The sequence below is a fragment of the Urocitellus parryii genome, chromosome 7 (genome assembly GCF_045843805.1).
Source record: "Urocitellus parryii isolate mUroPar1 chromosome 7, mUroPar1.hap1, whole genome shotgun sequence".
In the NCBI taxonomy this organism is placed as follows: Eukaryota; Metazoa; Chordata; class Mammalia; order Rodentia; family Sciuridae; genus Urocitellus; species Urocitellus parryii.
In genome coordinates this window covers 169,459,134-169,481,857 of record NC_135537.1, presented here as the reverse complement: position 1 = coordinate 169,481,857, position 22,724 = coordinate 169,459,134, and the positions used below count along the sequence as shown (strand labels likewise).

The following is a 22,724-nucleotide window of genomic DNA, read 5'->3' as shown; positions in this document are numbered from 1 at the left end:
GGGCTTGAGAGCCCAATCCTTCGTGTCCCAGTCCAGTACTGTTGGTTCACAGCAGTTTGGTAGCCACTCTCTTTAATTGAGTCTTCCCAAAGATTCAGCAGACCTCTCACTTTGTGGAACTCATATTTTATCAGCTTAGGGAATATTTAAATGACAAGTACAAATGGCAGTAGTACATCTGGGGATGAACTGAACTGGGACCCAGGAAGGCTGGAAAGGCACATGGCTGGAGTACCCACTGCTGGACTCCACCTCTTATATTTTCCACAGAACAATTTGGGAGAAAAGCCAGGCACTCTTCATGATCTTCCATGCTGGAGAAAACAGGCCCTTAACAATGTAGTAGTTTGTTCAGCCTCTCCACAGGCCAAAACAGAACAAAACCTCCCTGCCCTCAGCGTGGCCTTTGCTGGGGATGAGAGGCAGCATGAGCTGCAGAAGGCATGGGGGGTGGCACGGCACCGTGGGAAGGTGCAGGGGCAGGAAAAAGATCCAACAATGGTGGCTGTGTTCCAGGTGTAAAATTAGAAGACCCGTCCTGGCGGGTCACTGTCTAGGAGGGACCCTGAGCTTGTCCTCAAACCTTTCTGTCTATGTCCTCATCTGGGAAGGCTCACCCCACAAGGCTGTGGTGAGGCTGAACGAATGTGCTACGATGTTAAGGGCCTGTTTTCTCCAGCATGGAAGGCAATGAAGAGTCCCTGGATTTTCTCGAAAGTTGTTCTGTGGAAAACATAAGAGGTAGAGCCCAGCAGTGTGGACTCCAGCCATGTTCAGGGACCCCCTTATGGTAGACCTTAAGGAGCATGAGCTACAAATCACACGCTGTGTCTCTTTAAAGAGAGGCTCACCTGGACACTGAGCAGTTTGACAGGATAAGTGAGAGGTGATATCAGATGTCAAAAACGACTTCACTGGAAACCTGTCAGGTGGTTTCTTTCTTGTGCCAATTTTGAACTCCAAACAGATTCCTTTACTAACAAAGGCTAGATACCTAATATGTGCTGGCACCTTCTAGGCACGAGGGCATAGCAGGGAAGTGAACACGGAGGTCCCCACCGATGAGGATTCTGCTGTTGGGTAAAGAACATCTAACTGCTAGGGGAACCACCTTCGGGCAAACACTGTTGTTTTTTAATTCGCTGTCTTCCCATATTAATGCATTTAGTCTTCACAACACCCCTTGAGAACAAACCATCACTATCCTCATCTTACACATGAGGAAGCCAAGGCACAGTGATCAAGGCCGAGAGGCAGAGCCGGCATTCCAGGCAATTGGCTCCCAAGTCCACTTCTTCCACTGTGACCAAGACTGCTGTGGGCAATTAAGATCCATCGGCTGATTCTCCCAAGACACCTCCCAGGGGCTAAAGTGGCAGCAAGTGAGGCAAGAACTCTGCCTGAGACCTCTCATGCCCTGCGTTTCTTTTCAGACCTATACAGTGGACATCTTCTCTGCAGGCTGCGTCTTTTACTACGTCATCTCTGAGGGCAGCCACCCCTTTGGCAAGTCCCTGCAGCGGCAGGCCAACATCCTCCTGGGTGCCTACAGCCTTGAGTGCTTCCACCCAGAGAAGCATGGTGAGTGGGTGGGGACTGGTCTGGCATTGCCTCTATACTCCTGCTGCTCCCCCTGGGCTTCAGGGTGTACCAGGGCTGGGGGAGGGATGGCTAGAGTTACCCTTGGAGCACCAAGGAGTTCTGAGCTTCCTGCAGAACCTGTGCCCTGGGCAAGGCCCCTCTGGAGACCTGTTTTTTCCAGCTTGTGATATAAGGCTTGAATAATCTAAGGTTTCTTCCTGTACTGGCATTTGAGAGGACAAATTGTCTGTGGTTCATAAATGACTGTGTGAGACACATTCTGTGCTGGGATGGATAGGCTCTGTCCTCACTCTCCTGGCTCAGGCACAAGTCTTTCTTCCTGACTTTGGAGTTTACTGGGTTCTGATAGCCCATGATAGCCTAATACTGTCTCTTGAAAAAAACTAAAACTAAATTATTGTTTTGCTTAGGGGTTAATTTTTCTTATTCATTATAACAAACGATTATCATAAAGGCCAATATTTCCATTATACAGTATTTAATGACTGCTCTTAACTTTTTGGTATATAGTACCAATCACTTATCTAGAAATATGTGCACACTTTTATAAAATGGGCTTAAGTTACTACTTCCCAACAGGCTCATTTTTCAACTTCACTTGAATATCTCTCCATGTCAATCCACATCTAGCCACACCATCATTTTAATAGCTCATCATCCAGTACCTGGAGACACAGAGTGTCTCCCAAGTCCCCATTATTAGTTATTTTCAATCACTCCTTTCACAAAACACACAGAGGACTCCCCTTTATTAGCTGAAGTTTGGTGTGAGTTTTTAATTATCTTATTGGAGTTAATTCCTTTAAATGGAATCCTGCATTCAAAGGTATGCAGATTTTAAAGGTTTTTGGTATTTCGTTGTGACTTTGGGTTTAATAATGGGTCACTTATATTCCTTCTTTGCAGAAGACGTCATTGCACGTGAGCTGATAGAGAAAATGATCGCCATGGATCCCCAGCAGCGGCCCTCAGCGAAGCATGTTCTGAAACACCCATTCTTCTGGAGCCTGGAAAAGCAGCTGCAGTTCTTTCAGGTACATGTGTCTGTTTCTCCATCCCAAGCTTTCATTCATGTCTTCCTGATTTTGAAAATGGAGAAAAGGACAAAGACTAAAACAAAAGACTCAGAATGCTATAACCAAAATAGAACCATGGCGGCAGGTTAATGTATTTATTTCATACTGGTAAAAGTTTAATTGGGGTTACAACATACATATAGTTAGGAATTATTATTATTATTATTATTATTTTACTGTATTTAGTGTTTTAAGTATTTCTCATGTTAGAGTTCTAAAATTTTAATGACTATTTTATCATATGGATGAGCCATAATTTTTAAACTCTATATTATGGAATTTGCTAATACACAAAAAAAAGTAGATCAGATATTACAAAGAACTCCCCTTTACCAATTCCCCACCATCAACAAGTATTAACTTTCACCCTCTTCCCACTCCTGATTATTTTGGAGAAAATCTCAGGCATTATATAAATTCATTCAAGTGTCATAAATTTGAACATTTCCCTATATTGGATTTTTATTCTGTCATCTTTTACCCAATCTCTGCTTAGCTCTCATTTTGCTTAGGACAGATTCTGTGACATTAAATTATAGAATCAATGACTGTGACTGCTTTTGGTGGTTGGATAGTCTTTGCGACTGTGTGACATCTCCAGATGGCTTTGTGGAGGTTGTGCTTCCATTCTCATGTGGTGTGCCCTGAGCATAACTCACCCAGATGCCTCCCACCGGCACAGCATGGCTCTGAAGAGCAGCCTCATCGGGTAGAGTGGCTCCTCCTGGGTCTTGGCAGAAGTGACCATCACACTGTCTTAGAGTCCCACTGGGGTCTTGGCTATGTGAAGCCCCCAGAACATAAGCTTCTTGTGGTCAGGAGTGATTACTTCATTCTCTGCTCTGTCCCCACCTCCTAGGGAGGACACTGCCTGGCCCACAGCAGGTGCTAGTAACCATTTGGTTGGATTGGGAGGGGCAGGCCCAGGGCAGCAGTGTGTAGCATTAGGGTTGATTACTGTTCCAAATTCTCAAGTCTAGGCCACTTCGATGGCAAAATATAGAATAAAGCTAAAACTTGGGGGCTGGGGTTGTAGCTCAGGGGTAGAGCTTAGCATATGGGACACTGGGTTTGATCCTCAGTATCACATAAAAATAAATTAATTAAATAAAGGTATTGTGTCCATCTACTACTAAAAAACAATTTTTTAAAAAATTTTGCACAAAGGGACCTCCGCGTCACCGTGGTTTAGGATTAGCATCTCTAAGTCATGTCTTGCAAATACAGTTGGCTTCTATCCATGTCACCTCAGAAACACATCCCTACTGTGCCCCGTATGGCAATCTAACCTCTCCAAGGCTTTTCTCTAGGATTACAGATCAGGTGTTCAGCCATTCTGGCTTCATCTTTGTCAAGAAAAAACTACAGCTTATCTAAGTCTGTGTTAACATATCTGGCTCATAGCTCCTCGTTCCCTCCAGTTGTGACCTGTTTACAGGTGGGGATGCGAAAGGCTGGTACTCAGGGTGCCTCCTGACCCTCTTTCTCCTTACCAGAACCAAACACAGCACAGGGCTTGAATCTAAAGAGGCCTCCAGATCCCATATTCTCAACACCAAGTTTTTCCTTTAAAAAGAAGGCTTGGTTTCTTGTCTTTTCCAATGTTCAAATGAGGAGTGACAACACTCCTAGTTAGGATTTGAGCATGTTTCAATGGATAGATAAAGCATGGTTTGCAAATGGATTATAGAGGTTTTTCTTTTTCTTTTTTTGTTTTGGCAAATATAGATTACACATGGCTCTGTGTAAACATGGTTGTGTGTGTTTGAGAGAGAGAGAGAGACAGAGAGATTCCAGAGATGTGTTCATGGTCAGTTGTGAGATGATCTCTGTGGGCCTGTCCTAGTGAGAAACACACACAGTGCTCAGTGGGGAGGAGTCGGCCAGCCGGCGAGGCAGGGTGCTGGGTATTTTCTGGGAGCAGCCTGGGCCCAAAGAGGAATGACAGGCTCTTTAAGACCTACACAGCAGTGGCCATTCTGTGGGCCAGCGTGTGCATCCTATAGCGCTCACCATCTCTAACACTGACCAGCATCTGTTGCCTTGTTTCCCTGGCAGGACGTGAGTGACCGAATAGAAAAGGAGTCCCTGGATGGCCCGATAGTGCGACAGTTAGAAAGAGGCGGGAGAGCAGTGGTGAAGATGGACTGGCGGGAGAACATCACTGTCCCCCTCCAGACAGGTGATCATTTCTAAGAAGTTAGCAGGGACATGGCACCGCAGGTTGTCCAAGCTCCAGATCCCACCCTCGGGTTTGAGACTCTGTGTGGTCTGGGTGTGGTCATACTGATGTGTTTGATGTTTGATCTTAGAGTGACAGCTTAATGATAGTGACGGGGGGGGGGGGGGGGGGGCATTTCTGATCTGGTTGCAACCTTGAGGTGACTTCATGCTAATGCCACCCTCAGATATGAGGTGGGGCATCTGCTCTTATTACTATAAATAAAGTGATGTCACATTTCAGTCCAGTTGCTTAATCCCCAGGACTCTAAGAATTGTTTTCTTTTAAAAATTTGTTAATTTCTTAGCCATTTCATCCCTTAATGTTTTTCTAGATCTGCGTAAATTCAGAACCTACAAAGGTGGCTCCGTCAGAGATCTCCTTCGAGCCATGAGAAATAAGGTGAAGGGCTTGTGGGTGCTGGGAGGGGAGGTGGCCACACAAGGCACCCACCTCTTTTGATCTGTCCCTACAAGTCCTTTCCTCATGCTGGTTTCCGGCTCTCAGAGGCTAGACTTGACAAGTTAGAGGCTATTTCTTCCCTCATACGGGTCTTTTTTCTCCAGGAACATTGAGGTACAGGGTTAAGCTCTGGAGAGCAGCCTCTCTGAGCTGTGTCCTTCATGGTCTCTCTGCTGACTCCCATGCCCTCTGACTGCCAGCCACCATACAAATATTATAACGGGGACTCTCTGGGCACCTTCTCACACAGGGTCTGGTCTCCAGAGATTCAGGGAGGGGGCCTTTCTTGTCTTTAGGGATACAATACCTTTAGTTTATTTGTTTATTTTATTTTTATGCGTCACACGTGCTAGGCAAACACTCTGCCACAGAGCCTGACCCCAGCCCCCTCGATTGCTTCGAGGCCTCTCTCTAAAGGAGGGGAGGGAGGCAGGACGATTGGGATGGACTGTGGGATGTGCCTTTCCTGTATAGAGAAGCAGCCAGCACTGTGTCTTCCAGCTGCTAACCCTCTGTGTCTGCCTCCCTATGCAGAAACATCACTACCGGGAGCTCCCAGTGGAGGTGCGGGAGACGCTGGGCTCCCTTCCCGACGACTTTGTGCGCTACTTCACCTCCCGCTTCCCCCACCTCCTCTCACACACCTACCGGGCCATGGAGCTGTGCAGCCACGAGAGACTCTTCCAGCCCTACTACTTCCACGAGCCCCTGGAGCCCCAGCCCCCAGTGACTCCAGATGCCCTCTGACCAGGGCAGTCCCTCCATTCTGGTGACCCAGCTGTGACTGCAGACCTGGTCTCTGCAGTCCAGAGCTTGATGCCTCCCAGCTTAGCAGGGAGACCAGGCTTCCCAAACCAAGTGCCTTGAGCTGCCCACTCTGCAGCCAGCAGACGATAATGCTGACCCCAAGAAGTGGGAGAGGTGGCCCTCATGACCTATAGGAAACTAGGAGGATGCTGGCCCTGAAAACTTTGTAGCCCAAGGATGTCTGCAAAGGAGGCTGTGAAGGGAGCACCGCGGACCCTCTGCTGGTTGAACTCACTTCAGCTTGTCTCTTTTTATAATTCCTATTTGATGTCAGCTGAGGGCCTTTCAGGAGGGGAGCAGAGGAATTCTGTGTGGCCTGCAGGCTGAGACCAGCTAGGCTGGGATGCAGGAAGTGCAGCCTCTGCTAGAGTGGGCTGGAGAGGTAAGGAGTGCTGAGGAGGAGGACGTTTGGAGATGTTCTCCTGGGGAGAAGGAACCTCATCACAGATGCACCCAGAGGCTCCTTGGCTACTGGTAGCAGTGTTTCCCCAGGGAGCAAAGCCGTGAGCATGGGGCGTAAAGTTAGGGACGGCTCAGCCATGCACGTGGGCAGCTGAGGTGTATCTAGTCTCTGGAAATGAAGAGGACACTCTGTTCTGGAGGCTGCAGTTGGCAGCATACCAGGGCCTGAATGGAGGCCCTGTGGTGGATTGTGTCCTAGGCCATTTGGGGCCAGAGGGGAAGAGTTCCCTAGCCATCAAGGAGGGCAGCTAACACCAGACAGGGACAGGCCCTCAGGAGCAGAGGGGAGCCACTGAATGGGAGCCTCCTGGCTATGCAGAGAAGACCTTGAGCCAGCTTGTGAGCAATAAGGCCCCTCTGTCCCCGAGACCAGCAGATCAGGATGCACGTGGTGAGTGAGAGCCTGTGGGCTGGGAGCCAAGGCCAGGGTCATGTGGGCTTTGTGGGCCAGCTTTCTATTTCCTGGCAAATCTTAATCTATTTTGATCATACTGTAGAATGCTAATTAGCATAAGTAAGCGAAACTTAACTTGAAACTTACTCATGAGGAAGAAATGCAAGATATCTTCTATTTTGTGTGGTACCAAAAATCATCATCCTCTTGAGAGTGTTCCCATGTAGACCATTATTCTCCAATGCTGAAGAGCAAAACATTCTAGTAACACTATGTAAATGTACTAATGTCAAAGTAATGTTCCCTAAATTATGTCAGTACCTTTTTCCCCCTAAAATCAATCAATATTCATTTCTAACTTTAGTTTCAGTTAAAACTTCTGTCTTTTCCCTCCCGAGAGCTTAGAGGTTACGGTGCAGTCAGGGTCTGCAGCGGGGGGAATGTTCTGTGGGAACTTCCTGTAGCTCCTGGTCTGCTGAGTGTCTAGCCAGTCCGCGTCAGAGCAGCACTGTCAGCTTTACGCAGCCACAGGGTGCTGCTTCCCGTGAGAGGTTTTCTGCTTGTGTTCACATCAGGTCACTTACCCAAAGTTTATTCTGCCTTTCTATTCAGTTCCCTGCTTTCTTAATGACTAAAGTGGCCTTTTTCTTAATGTAACCCTACATCTTTAACCTCATGGAGAACCTGCTCATGACCTTAGAGCCTGAGCACTCTGGTTGGCTCCCTGGTGTCTCCTGTCACATAGTCAGGAACACAGCTGGCTCTGTCCCCTATACCTGGTCTGCCTTCACAGTGCTCTCTGTAGACTTGTACAGGTCTCTTTGCTAGTGAGTCCAAGAGGTGACAGCCCGAAAAAGCATCAGGAGTGGAGCAGGCGCCACACGTGATCTAATAGGACTCCCTGCTTCTGAGGCTGCCGCTCCCCTCCTTCTCCTGGCTGGTTTTCCCTTCGGGAAGTACCCAGGCAGCTTCTTGTGGCCCTCTGTGGTGTCATCTCCCTGTTTTAGCCCAACTTACTGAGAGACAGCTTTTGCAGATGCCTTTTCCACTCACCAGATAGATGATCTGCTAACCACCCAAATTCCTCAAACCCTTTACCCAGCACATTTTATTTTAGCACTTACTGCGTTGCACTGGGCAGGACGCAGGTGCCAAAGAAAGAGATGGGCCAGATAGGCACAGCCTGCCTTCCCAGAGCTGCTTGTGAGAGTCACCCACAAAGACATCAGTGCTACGAAGAAACCCCAGCAGTGGGGAAGGGTGTGCGTTTGGGGTTTGCACCTCTGCCTTAAAATTGCCCCCATCCCAGAGTCCATGGGCTCTGGCCAGGTCACCATCCCTCTGTTCTCTCTCCTCATCTCTAGGGACTCAGGCACTTGTTTTGAAAACACCTGGGCATCATCTGGTGAATCCAGTTTGAGTCTAGAATTCCAGTTTCCCCTTTTGCTCAGCACTGAGGGGAACAGCTCCGCAGCACTGCACACCTTTAGGCCAAGTCATGAGGCCTCTGTGATTCCCAGAAGGCTGTTCAGCTTTTTAGAAGTCTGCTGTCTTCACCTTTAAGACAGAATTGAGTTGCATCTGTTAGGAATCAGAGGACCCTGTATTTCATTTAAATCTGTCTTGGACTGTGTGTGAAGCCTCTCTTGCCCATGAGCCACGTTTCTCTTGCTGCTTCTTAAGCCTTTTGTCTCAGTTTTTGAAGAGCACCACGTGTCCATCATTAGGCACCAAAGCATTGGCACTTTGAGGAATGCTGTTATCACTCAGCACGTCACCAGGGCATCTGGTGGCTGAAGGTGAAACCCACATGCAAATGTCCTGCTCTCACTGCAGCAGCTGTCACAGGCTCTTCATGGAGACGGCACTGGACAGTTACAGACCCATATTGGGTTGGAGGTCTGCAGGGCAGGGGGTCCAGGGAAGTGCTTTCTTTCCACCAACCCTGGAGGATTGGTTCTTGTCAGGGTTGACCTGAGCCTGTGGAGGGGCGTTGTGTGAATGTGATTCATTATGGATGGCAGGTCTTTCTTGCCCCAGTAAAGCAGTAACTGGCTGTTGAGGTGAACTTCACGTAGAAGCAGCCCCTCGGGTCACTGGGCCCTCCCCTCCTGGCTGCTTTCTTTTCAGCAGCTGGGCTTTGGCCAGGTGTGGTTTTGCCCACTGTTCATCCTCCCTCCATTCATTAGATCCTTGTCTGTCTGCCTCTTGTTCATTTCCTTCAGTCAATCATTGGTTAGAAGGTGCTAGAAGAGCCAGCACAGAAGTCCTTCTTTTTGATCTTTGATTTCTGAAACCACGCTTCTCTTGCTCATCCCTCCACATCCGGGAGCAATGGTGTCAGTTGGGTGTTTGGGTGACCTTCCTGGCAGAAGGTCCTGGGCCTCTGTGCAGGAAGCCCATATTCCCCCAGTTCCCCCAAGTCGGGCCATTATCTTGTCAGTATCTGTCTCTTCTTATTCTTTGTTTTCTTTATAAAATAGTGATTTCCTGTGAGTAACTCTGGTTCCAGTTTTATGTGTAGACATCTAAGTCCTTTCTGTATTCATTGGAAAGCCACAAAAGACACCTCTGTGGCTGGGGAGACGGCTCAGTGGTAGCACGCTTGCCTCGCATGCAAAATGGCCCTGAGTGTCATCCCCAGCCCACAAAAATAAACAAAGGACGCATCTGCCATGAGCCTCCCCCTGGAGCAGCCTTAACCAACACTGCCAGCCAAAGTTCCCACCTGGGCCTCTCCTGCTCTCCATGTTGGTGGGTACAGTATTCCTTCCCAGTGTCCCTAAAGCTGTGACGGGGGAGTCCCCACTCACCTAAGCATTACTGGTCAACTATGCGGCATTCTCACATGCAAACGTTGTGTAGTGTTCTTTTTGCAATGACCTATTTATTGAACCTATTTATATTTATTTAATTTTTACTCTGAAGTATATCCAGTCACGGTTGCACTTGCTTAGAGCATATCATCTGTTTGGACAGTGCCCCTGACCAATTCAAAACTGGAAAAGGAAGAGTCCTACTTATCCTTCCACGGATGGATGCCTTATAGTAGTCTTGTCTTTAAAGGGTGAATAATTTGGTCGGGGTAAGATGTTAATTTTTAGGTGATTTTTTTTTTAAATCTGTGCCACCATGTCTTCTCTGTGGATGGTTTAATGTTTGGTTGGTATGTGTTAATTGTGTGGTACAATCCTTTTTGTGGAATTTAAAAATTTTTTTTAGCTTTATATTTTATAAAATGCCAGATTGTACAACTTTTAAGTGTATTTTTAAAGCTTGATGATCTGAGGGTCATTATCTGAGTTAACGGCCTATTTTCGTACCTCTTGTACAGTTTTATAGTCTGCTGATTGATGATGGCATCTTACGTCAAACCAACAACAAATAAAGGTAGTTTTAGATTTGGGAGTTGGTGTATTTTCTTAGGGACTTGAGCCCAGCTCACAGGCAGGGGCTCCTCCTGCTGTTTTCTGAGGGGCAGGCTCCATGAGGCCTGAGCAGCTGGCCCAACAGCAGGACCCAGGACCTGGAGCACCCTCTTTGAGGGCAGTTTGTGGGAAAAGCTTACCTGAAACATTGCCAAAGTGCCCAAAAGTAGTATTTGGGCTGCATTTTTAGGAATGTGGCCAGTGAGAAGTCTGCTCCAAAAGCGGGGTCTGGATTCTGCCAGCAGGATTCCTAGGCGGGAGAAGACCCATCCAGGTTACTTGGCCAGCTGAGCCCTTGGGGAGTCTTGGTGGGCTCACGGCACCAACACCCGAGATGTCCCCACACTCACACCCAGAACCCTCCAGCGTGCTCTCCTCCCACAGCCCCATCCTGTCTGGAGAAGTCAGGTGAGGCTCCCCGTGTTCCCCCACCAGGACAGGGGCCACTCACAAAGGGACAGTGAGGCAGGGCCTGCATGGACGCTGGCCCCCTCCTCATATCATGCTGGAGGGACTCTGGGTGTCACATCTCATGACTAAAACACTCAGGGTCACTCCAGGTGAACTGGGCTACACGAAATAACCACACAGAGACCTCTGACCTTAGGGGTCCATGGAAAGAGAGGAGCACGTGCTGAACCCTTTTATTGGGAAAAAGCCATTCAAATGAGGTACAGGGTCAGGTTTCAGGGGGTTGAGTCTGGCTTCTTGGTGTCTGCTGTCAGCAGATTGACTGACATCTGGGGAGACCATGCCCATCTCATGAGCTGTGTGGGGATCATGGCAGAGCAAGGCCCGCCCAGACAGAGGGGCAACGTCGGTTCCCAGTCCACTTTGTGCACTCAGTGCTCATAGTTGACAGACACAGCCCATGGCTGGCTGGCCACATCTCCACATTGTCACCACTCAAGGCTAAGGGGTGCTCAGTTCTATGTGGCATCTCCCAACATCTGGGAACAGCACTGAGACCGCAGACACACCTTCTCTCTGAAGCACTGGGTCTTAGACAGCCACATCCCAGGAGAAAGAGTGCTGCCTTTGGTTTCTCCTCGGGGCTGCTAAGCAGAGCTGAGATCCAGCCTGGAAATGGCCCGGCCCAGGAGGCAGCCGACTGGTAGCTCCCTTTGGCTGCCTCTGAGAGCAGAGAGATGCAGGGGAGGCCAGAGTCTAAAAGACTCTTCTTTTCTGCCCCATGCTGTCACAGACAGGGTTGACTGGCCAAAGACAGCCTTGAGGTGAGGTCAGATGCTTTGTACAAGTCAGTTCCAGGCTTATAAGAAGTTGCTCATTTTCTGTATGTTGGCTAGATTTCATTTAATACATATAGCCAGACATACAAGGATCATACATGTCTATTTCCTGTCAGCCCATGTAGCCACTTGTACTGTCTTTTTATATGTGGCCCATCTGGGTCATTCTTGCCCATATGCACTATAGCTTCAAGAGATTGTTGCCAACCTGCCTGCCTTTCACTGTGGACCAGGCTCTGCTGGGGCATCCTGTGCCAACAAGGCCTCACTTGTTGGCCTTATTCTCTGTCCCTGAGCCCAGTATTTCCCTCATGATTGAAAATACTTAACAGCTTTCACTTAGTGAGTGACTGGCCAGATCAGATCCTTTGCCAAGGCCCAAACCCAGATCATGAGCCCATCTCTGGGACAGCTGCTGAGGGCAGAGTAACAGGGCTGGTGAGGACTTGGCAGCCACTGGGAGACCACGCTGAAGGACCGTGGGGGTAGAGCAGGCAGGACAGCAGGACAGAGGGCTGGGCCTCTCAGAGAGTCCAGCAAACAATGACTCTGCCTTGTCCCTTCCCTTCCCTCTTGTCCCTTTGCCCTCTATAATCCACTCAGGAAGCGGAGGCAGGAGGATCACAAATCCAAAGCCAGCCTTAGCAACGTGGTGGGGCCCTAAGCAACTTAGCAAGACCCTGTCTCAAAATATAAAACAGACTGGGGATGTGGCTCAGTGGTTGAGCACCCCTAGGTTCAGTCTCCAGTACCAAAAGAAATGAGAGAGAGAGAGAGAGAGAGAGAGAGAGAGAGAGAGAGAGAGAGAGAAGGAAGAAGAAAACTGGTAAGCAAACAAAAGCACAAAATTAGAATACAGGAAAAGTTTAAACAACAGAAGTAAATGGCATACATTCATCCATTAAAATGCATAAATTGGCCAGATGTGGTGATGCACACCTGTAATCCAGCTATTCCAGAAGGCAAAACAGGAGGATCATAATGTTGAGGGTCAAGCTGGTCAAGCAGCTTAGTGAGATCCTGTCTCAAAAATTAAAAAAAAAAAATTAAAAAAATAGAAAGGGCTGGGGATATAGCTCAGTGGTAGAGCACTGGTCCAGCATGAGGCCCTGCATTCTACATACCCCTAGTTTGGGGGAGAAAGTGAAAAAATTCCCAGGTTGGGTTTGCTTAATTTTTTTTGTTTCTAATTTTAATTTTTTAAAATTTCCATATGAGCATTATTTACATATGAGTCAAAATCCAAAACTATAAAAAGATAAATGCTTCCTTTTCCCCTTCCTGGTCCTTGTATGTTCAATTCTACCCTCCAGTAGAGACTCTCCCTTTGGATTCTTTGGTAACTTTATAGAAATGTTTAAGGAAAAAAAAAAAAAACTTTCCCCTACCGATGCCAGGCTGCCCCCAAACTGCCAGGTGTCCATCACAGGCTCTAATGGTCGTATTTGCAGAAAGAATATGAAATTAGAACTGTTTAAAAAGCATAAATACCTGGAGAGAGGGGGGGAAAGACTAAGGAGCATCTTGGCTTGATTGCCTTCCATGCAACAAAGGAAAGGGTAGCTGGTGGCCACTGGGACACCCACACTTTCCAGAAAGCTGGCATCTCCCCCTCTAGAGACCCTCCATCAGCTCTTTGGCTATTGGATGTTTATGGATAAAGTTATACATCTACATAGATCATCCGCCTTAAAACTCAGGATCCCAGCTCTTTGCAAACCTATTTGTAATTGTGAAGGAATGTGATCTGTCACAGCCACATTGCCTGGGAAATGTAGGTGTCATGCCTTTTGGACAGGGTGGCGGGGCACTTGCTCACGGTGGCCACAAGATGGCGCCTGTGGGCTGCCCCATTCCTTCAGTGCGCCAAATGTTCAGCTGGTAAGCCTGGGTGACCAGCCCATTGCCTCCCCACTCTAGAGTGAGGCTTGAATGATTTTGGGGTCCAGACTAAAGAAGAACCGAGGGGCTTGGTTTCATAAACTCAATTTCTTCATTAGCTGGTAGTTTTCTCAGTTGATACATATTCACAATGTTTTCTCATTTAAGGATTAACACTACAGAATATGGACTATGGAAATGATCTTGGAGTCTGGCATTCTGTGGATCCATGCAGTAGTTCATACATGTACTGAGGTGTCCTTGAGCACAACCAACAGGGACAGAGATAGATACATGTCCAGGCACAGCTGTAACAATAGACATAAACTTCATTGAGTATTTACTGTGTACCAAACTCTAAGACAATGTTTTACAAATTATCCCTGTAACTCCACTCTGCCTGGCTGACCCTGCAGCCGGTTATTTAGCCCATCAGCCACTGAGCCTCAGCCCACCATGAAACACTAACCTTCCTGGCCCTGTTCAGCATTTGTTCCATACCTATTTCCACTTGTGATTGTGATTAAGGGGACATTATTGAAATCGAGAACACTTTCTCATTCTGTGAGCAGCATGCTCTCCAGATGAACTTATGGAGAATGTTAGCATCACCTGGGAACTTGTTAGAAATGCATGTCCTCAGGCCTCGCCCCAGAGCCACTGAATCAGAAACTCAAGATGGCCCAATAGTCTGGGGTTTAGCAAACCCTCCAGAAAATGCTCATCTTTGAGACCCTTTGCTGCAAACTGTCTCATAAAACTAAGGCGTTTGCTTGAGTTCAATAAACATTTACTTAGCATGATCTTGGCAATGTGCAATGTACCAGAAATTCAGCAGAGAAGGAAAGGAAATTTATAGACATGGTATGCAATCTGCCCAGAAGCTACAAAATTGGAGAAGGAGGCGTATAGAGGAGGGTTGACCAAATGATGCTTGGGGAAGAGAAGAAAGAGGCCTTAACCCTGGCTGACCACCAGAACCATGTGTGCAGCTTCCAGAGTGGGCTCACAGGTTACAACCTGACAGTTCCAGGTGGACTCATCCCCTGTAGTACAAGAAAGGGAGCCCTGCCTGATGAGAAGCAGCCTTGGGGACTTCACGGCGGGTCTGCAGTCCAGCTTCGGCACCCATGTGGAGTACCATAATGTTTGAATCCAAAAGGAGAAACCCACCCCTGCTCTGAAGAAGAACCTCCTTAGTCTCCCTTCCTCTCTCTTGAGTGCTGGATGACCCCATGCATGTGACATGCCTCAGTGCCTTTCTGCTTTTCCACCCTGTGTGCTGGTTCTCAATGCTGTGCACATTTGAATTCCCTGGAGAGCTTTAAAAAATGCACACACACACACTCACACACTTCCATGTACATATACGCTCATAATAGGCAACAATCATAATTTGCAATAGTTGAGACATACAGAAAAAACTTACCAGAAATTCAAACTTAACTGGGTCCCCTGGATTTTAGGAGAGTTCGAAATAGTGTTGGTGACAGGGTCTAGACCCTAGAGACAGGGGACAGCTCTGTAAGAACCATTTCCTGAGCCCCCTTCTTCATGGTGCTCTCCTTCCAAGGCAGGCTTCAGTCCCTGCCATAGTTTGGATCTTGAATATCATGCAAAGGCTTGGTCTCCAGTCCATGGTGCTATTGGGGGTGGTAGGACCTTGAAGAGGTGGGGCCTAGTGGGAGGTCTTTAGGTCATTGGAAAGTACCCTTAAAGGTGATAGTGACACTCCCTCCAGGACCTTCTTTCTTTCACACCCAGCCACAGCCAAGAGACAAGTGGTTTTGCTCTGCCTCGTCCTCCTGCCACTGTGAGCAGGTACCATAGTCCCAAAGTGAAAGGGCCGTCCAGGCATGGACTGAACCCTCCAGTGCTGTGAGCCAAAGCAAACGTTTTCTCTGTATAAGTTGAGTATCTCTGGCATTCATTACAGGACGGGAAATCGACACAGTCCTCGAGGACATACTCAGCCAGCCCAGAGCTGTCACTGACCTCCCTCCTGCCCCAACCCCTGGTATCCTGGTGTGATTAGCAATCGTAGGGCCTGGTGCCAGCAAAGAAATGTCGTTGGCACAAATGGTACCTAAGGAAGCATGGAAGGGGGTCTTAAAACTGGCTACACACAAGGGGGGGCCTTCGCCTCAGGCACGTATCCAGTCCCCTCCACCACGACCTTATCTACCCTTGTCTACCCTGCTGGCCTGTGCCCAAATGCAGAGGGCAGCCACCTCTGACAAGCCAGAGAAAGTCTGGTTTATGCAGGAACAGCTCATGCTGCACAGCTGCCGGCCGTGAACTGCTTACGCCCTGTTTTCCTCAATACTGCGCAGTTTGGCTTTTCGGAATGACTCCCTGGAGTTTGGACCAAGAGCCTGTGGAGGTACTCTCAAGCATCAGAGCCCTCTTGTCATGAAGACCCATCACCAAACTAAGCCGCCAGAGCTCAGGCCGGCCCAGGCAGCGTGCAATGCTATTGGAACAATCTTTGCCTGATGATGTCACCCTGAGTCTGCTTGCACCAGCTTCTTTGGCCACGACTCGTGCTCTCTTACCCCGGACTTGGTTGCATGAGGCAGAAACCAGCTAAATGTAGGGGCTGGGGCTGGGGCGCAGTGGCAGAGCGCTTGCCTAGCCTGTGTGAGGCGCTCGGTTCGATTCTCAGCACCGCATATAAATAAATAAATAAAATGCAGGTCCATTGACAACTAAAAAATAAATAAAAATAAAGAAACTAGCTAAAACTGGTTTCTCATGTAGAAAGAGGAACAGGGCTGACTCCGCAGGCCTGCAGGAATAGGCCTCAGGAGTACACCCTCGCCCCTTCTCTGTGTCCTTGCCTCCTCCTCACCTCCTACACCCCCAGGTCCCCTGTGACTGAGGGAGCGAGTCCCCAGGCACCATCTCAGCTCCAAATTCTGCAACCAGGAAGGAAAGACTTTTTTTTTTTTTCTTTTAATCCCAAGAGAAGATCCAAAGGTAGGAGAGTGCCAGGTTACCCATCTTGGCCCAATCATGAGACCAGGAAGGTAGGGTCAAGTAGGAAGATGAAAGCTTCCCCAAAAATCTGACCGAAGTATAGGAAGGAGGGATTCCCTCCAAACAGGGACAAGTCCAGACAAATTTCTGGAGAAATTATCACAAATGGGACACTGCTATGATTTGGACAAATGTCCCCCAAAGGGCATATATAAAGGCTTGGTCCCCAGGGTGGCGGAGGAGCCATGGACCTTCAGGAGGGGGGCCTTGGTGGAGGTCCTTAGGTCATTGGGAATAAAGTCATTCTGTCCATCTACAATTAAAATATTTTTTTAAAAAAACTATTGCTAGGCAAGGTGGCAGGTCCAAAGAGATCTCAGAAGGTAACTGTTCTTAGTCACTAATAGAAGATTTTTGTGGAGTGGTAGGACACAGGCAGGGTCACAAGTCACAGCTGCTCTGTGACGTCAGCTAGAGGAACACAGGGGAGCAGAGGGGGCTCATCCTGGAATTGCCTCGCGCGCAGAAGGCCCCAGTGTGTGTGCAGAATCCACATGTCAGAAGAGACGGTCTCCTTCCTTCCCAGAGGGTAACAAGAGGATGGCCTCCTAGCAAGTTAGACATAGAGTGACCACGATCCAGCAATTCCATGTGGGTTCAGACCAAGCAAATTGAAAGCAGGGTCTTGAACAGGTGCATCTGCCCACCCTGTTCACAGAGCATGGTTACAATCCACAGGATGTGGAAGTAACCCAGCTGTCCAAGGACAGGAACAGATAAACAAAACGTGGCACGTGCACAGATCATCGAATCGTTAGTCCTCAGTCTTAAAAAAAAAAAAAAAAAAAAAAGAAGGAAATCCTGACACGTGCCACCACATGGATGAGCCTTGAGGACATGGCGTTGAGTCCCAGGATGGCAGCACTCTGGGGCTCTGAGGGTGGTCAGACCCAGAGGCGGCAGGTCCAGCGAGGTCACCAGTGCCGGCTGGATGGTGGCGCAGGCTGAAGAGCAAGGTGAATGTATCGCAGGCTACAAGCTGAACGTTGAAAGTGGTTAAAATGATAAATTTTGTTCTATATATTTTACCACAATGGAAAAAAGAAAAAAAAAAAAAAACACAAACCTGTAGTGACTCTAAGGTCAGGCGGGTTTGTTTGTGGTGGAGGCCTGCCCGGCACAGGAAGCACGTGACCCCACGGGAGCAGAAAGAAAGCCACCTGAACCAGACGTCGCAGAGTGGCAGGGCAGTGACACGGCTCCTCACGGCGCTTTCCTGGCCCATGCAGGTAAGTCACAGCCTCACTTTGGTCCTCTGACTAACTAGGACAGTGTGGGAAGAGTTTGGGACACAGTCAAGGGCTGAATTCCAGTCTCTTCCCCTGTCTGGGCCAGTAAGCACAGCGGGTGGGGACCCCAGAGTCCCTGGGGCTGGAGATCTGCAGGGAAGTCCCTGTCCTGCCTGGCCTCTGTCGGCCGGCCCTCCTCCGTGGTTGTTTCTTGTTCTCTGCTTTCCTCCTCCCCTTCCTCCTCTGCCCTGGCATCTGGGTGACCAATTTAGAAATGCAGACTGCCTTGCAACCCACAGGTTGCACACTGATTTCCACTAACTTACAATCCCACCAACAGTGCAGAGTGTAAAAGTGTTCCTTTTGCCCACATCCTCTCCAGCATATATTTCTATTTGTATCCTTTGAGGGGAGGGGGTGGCACCTGGGATGAACCCACTGAGCCACATCCCCAGCCCTAGTTTGCATTTTATTTAGAGACAGGGTCTCACTGAGTTGCTTAGCGCCTCACTTTTGCTGAGGCTGGCTTTGAACTCATGATCCTCCTGCCTCGGCCTCCCAAGCTGCTGGGATTACAGCGTGCACCACCGCACCTGGCTCTCTTTGTATTCTTGATGGTTACCATTCTAACTACAGTGAGATGGACTATTAGTGTACTTTTAATTTGTACTTCCCTAATTGCTAAAGATGTTGAACATTTTTCCATGTATTCATTGGACATTTGCGTTTATTTTGAGAAATGTCTGTTTAGTTCATTTTAATTTTCACATTTATAGATTGGATTATTTGGGGTTTTTTTGTTGTTGTTGTTGTTGGTAAGTTTTTGAAAAAAAATTTTTTTCTTTCTACTGGGGATTTAATCCAGGGATACTTACCCATTGGGCTACTTAATCCCTAGCTCTTTTTTATTTTTTTTATTTTGAGACAGGGTCTCACTAAGTTGCTTAGGGCCTCACAAATTTGCTAAGCCTGACCTTGAACTTGCAATCCTCTGGTCTCAGCCTCGCAAGCCCCTAGGATTACAGGCATTGAACACCTTGCCCAGATTTTTTTTTTTTTTTTTTTTTTTTAGTTCTTTATATTTTCCGGACGTTAGTCCTCTGTCAGTTTTTTTATTCTTCCACATAAACTTTATTATATGCTTTCCATTTCCATGAACAAGCCTATTGGGATTAACTGGAATTTCACTGAATCTGTATATCAGTTAGGGGTGAATTGACATCTTTATACTATTGAATCTCCTACCTATGAACATGGATTATCTCTTCATTTGTTGTCTTTAATGTCCTTCAATAAAGTTTTATAATTTTCTTACCACAGGTCTTATGGGTCTAGGATGTTAGATTTATTCCTGTTCCTTGTTTGGCTATTATAAATGACATATTTTTAAAGTTACATTTTTGTATGTTACAGATATACATAAAAGCAACTATCTCTGGATATTGATCATATAGCTAGCTAAAATCACACACCTCAGGCTGGGGATGTGGCTCAAGTGGTAGCGCCCCTGGCCTGGCATGCACGGAGCACTGGGTTCGATCCTCAGCACCACATACAAATAAAATAAAGATGTTGTGTCCACCGAAAACTGAAAAATAAATATTTAAAAATTCTCTCTCTCTCTAAAAAATAAAAACATAAAATCACACACCTTGCTAAATCATTTGCCTGATGATTCTTGTGGACTTTTCTATCTAGGCATCATAATATGCTAATACTGATGGTTTTGCTCTTTTCTAATTCTTACACCTTGAACTAAAATATATAAGTTTTAAGTATATTTTCCTTTTAATATTCTAAGAGCTTTTATCAAGAAAAGGTGTTGAGCTGGGCACGGTGGCCCACACCTGTAATCCCAGAAGCTCAGGAGGTGGAGACAGGAGGATCCCGAGTTCAAAGTCAGCCTCAGCAAAAGTGAGGCACTAAGCAACTCAGTGAGACCCTGTCTCTAAATAAAATACAAACCAGGGCTGGGATGTGGCCCAGTGCTGAGTGCCCCCTGAGTTCAATCCCTGGTACCAAAAAAAAAAAAAAAAAAAAAAAGTTGAATGTCTTCAGCATATTTGTGTGTGTGTGTTTGTGTGTGTTGTTTTTTGGTTTGGGATCTGTTAAGATGGTCATATAAGCCATGCATGGTGGCACACACCTGTAATCCCAGCAGCTCAGGAGGCTGAGGCAGGAGGATCACAAGTTCAAAGCCAGCCTTGGCAACTTAGCAAGATCCTATGGAACTTAGTGAAACCCTGTCTCAAAAATAAATAAATAAATAAATACATACATACATACATACATAAATACATAAAAAATGAGCTGGGGATGTGGCTTAATGGTTAAGCACCCTGGGTTCAATTTCTGGTACTCCCAGAATAAATAAATAAATATACATATATATATGACCAAATATGTTTTCTCTCTTAAATCTGAAGGTTTTAGAGTGGACTCCTTCAAAAGCAGATCCTGGAACAAGGCCTCGGGATCAGGCAGGTTACTTGGGAGATGACTCCAGGAAGCTTAGTGGAGGATCTGGGAGGAAGTGGCAGGAAGGGAGGAGCCCATTGAAAGGAGCCAGACTGTGTTGCAAAAGGGTCAGTTCTGCTGGACCTCTGACCCTCCCAGTATTGGACACCACCAGGAAGGAAGCGCAGCTTGTCTCCACGGGCTGCTGTCCCCTGGTTGGGTATCGCATCCTAGGGACCTCAACTCTCCATTTATCTGGGGAACAGTCAGATAAATGACTCTTACAGCACAGCATGGCCCGGAGGCACAAAGCGAAAAGAAGTGAGGTGTAAGGGTGTGAGTTTGAGGGAGGGGACAGGGGCAGCAGAAGGCTCAGATCAGAGAGGATGTGGCTCAGAGCACCAGGCCGAGTTTCCAACTTAACCGCTCTGGCTCCTGGGCTCTCCTTCCACTGCTGGGCACCCAGCTCGGCTCTGACATCACAGGCACCCAGGGCCTTGAATGTGCCAAGCAAGCACTTTGCCAAGTTGCCCAGGCTGGCCTTAGACTTGCTATCCTCCTGTCTCAGCCTCCCAAACACCTGGGATTACAGGCCTGTGCCACTGTGCCCAGCTTCCAGCAGTTTCTTTGGGAGAAGATTTTAAATCACTGATTCAGTATCTTTAAGGGTTACAGAACCATTCAGTTTTTTTATTTCTTCCTAAATTACGTCTGGCAAGTCATATATATTTTTTTTCTAAGATTTGGTCTACTTGGTTCCATTTTTCATGGCATACAAACCTTGTAAGTCTTCTTTTTTACTTTTAATTGTGGTAAAGTACACATAACATAAAATGTACCACTTATCCATTTTAAAATGCGCAATTCAGTAGTGCTACATATGTTCACATTGTTTTGCAACCAATCTCCAGAATCAATCTTACAAAACTCTAATGACCCATTAAACAACTCTCATTTCTCTTCTCTCCAGCCCCTGCCGTCCACCCCTCTACTTTGTGTTTGTGTGAATTTGTATCGTCTTCTTTTTCATCTTGTGCTTGAAAGGAAAGTGACCACAACACTCAGAGCGACCAAGAGATCTTTTTGCAGCAGTGCAACAGAGGAGAAAAGAGAGAAAGAGAAAGAGAGAGAGAGAGAGAGAGAGAGAGAGAGAGAGAGAGAGAGAGAGAGGGAGGAGAGCATGCGCACAAGGGAGACAGAGAGATCAAGAGAACAAGAGAACAAGAGAGCAAGAAAGCAAGAGAGAGAGGGGCCCAGCCGGAGGGAGTTTTTATAGCCCTAATCTAACGGGGCCTCTGGGTCTGCAAGCTGCCTTGTTGGCACAAGGGGGGTTGAATGTTCAGCTTTGACGCAAACAGTGATAAAGGACAGAGGGCGGTTTGAGTGCGTGGGCCATCCTGCAGCTAACATTTGTTCAGCCTGCCCTGCAGATAACGTAGTTCAGCCTGTTCTGCACCTAACAGTGCTTATGTTCCCATTCTGGTTCCCAGCAGTGTTTATGGGTTTCTTCTCTGTCAGGGGCTAGAAGGAAATTCTCCTTCAAAGAATAGCCTGACACAAGAATCTAGCCCCTGACACTTCTCCTCCTCCTCCTCCTCCTCCTCCTCCTCTTCCTCCTTCTCCTTCTTCTTCTCCTCCTTCTTGTTTGTTTAGAAATATGTTGTTCCACAGACTTGCCCAGAAATTTCCTTTGGCCTTCTGTCTTTCTTCTCCTTCCTGAGGGTCTCTGGGTAACCAACCCCTGACCGTCCTCCTGCTCTAGTTCATCAGACCAGACAGCTGGCTCTCGCTCACGGTGACTTCACTCCCTCCTACGTGTGTAACCCTGAACAAGTCCCTTAATTGTTCTGTGCCTCAGTTTCCCCATCTGTAAGACAAGGACAGTAACAGTGCTCTACCTTACAAAGTTAGGGGATTGATGAGTTTCTACTGTGGAGTGCTATGACAGTGACCAACCTGTAGCAGGTGCAGCCATGTGCTAGCGCCTCACTTTTGCTGAGGCTGGCTTTGAACTCATGATCCTCCTGTCTCAGCCTCCTGAGCTGCTGGGATTACAGACGTGTGCCACTGTGCCCGGCTGGGGCCTGCATTTCTAAAGGCCCCAACTGGAGTTCCCTGAGAAATCAGGGGACCTACAGCCTGGTCCCAGGGGATCTGTGACAGAACTGGGAGAGCAAAGGTAGGATATGTGGAGAGCAAGATCCACCTGGGAAGGTCCTGGTCCATCAGAGTCCAGCCTTCACCTGTGTCCTGCTTCTGGACCCCTGAAGGGAGCAGGAGCTTCCCTAGAGGTAGGCTGCAGCCCCTCGGCCCCAGCCCCCCAGACCAAGACCCTGCCTGGAGCGGGCAGGGAATGTCAGCAGGCCGGGCCCAGAAAGGGAGGCTGAAGCCACACAGATCCCTTCTCTCCTGGGCC

At 47.7% G+C, this 22,724-nt stretch overlaps 1 protein-coding gene across 1 annotated transcript in view; it reads left to right on the top strand.

Moving 5' to 3' along the window:
* The window catches only part of Ern1 (endoplasmic reticulum to nucleus signaling 1), an 83,807-nt gene extending 76,100 nt beyond the window's left edge, over positions 1-7,707 (top strand). The window contains exons 18-22 of the mRNA XM_026402239.2: positions 1,434-1,581; positions 2,509-2,636; positions 4,737-4,860; positions 5,234-5,301; positions 5,896-7,707. Coding sequence (XP_026258024.2) covers positions 1,434-1,581; positions 2,509-2,636; positions 4,737-4,860; positions 5,234-5,301; positions 5,896-6,108 — 681 coding nt within the window. The 3' untranslated portion in view covers positions 6,109-7,707. The remainder of the gene's footprint in view (positions 1-1,433; positions 1,582-2,508; positions 2,637-4,736; positions 4,861-5,233; positions 5,302-5,895) is intronic.
* Positions 7,708-22,724: the final 15,017 nt, after the last annotated feature.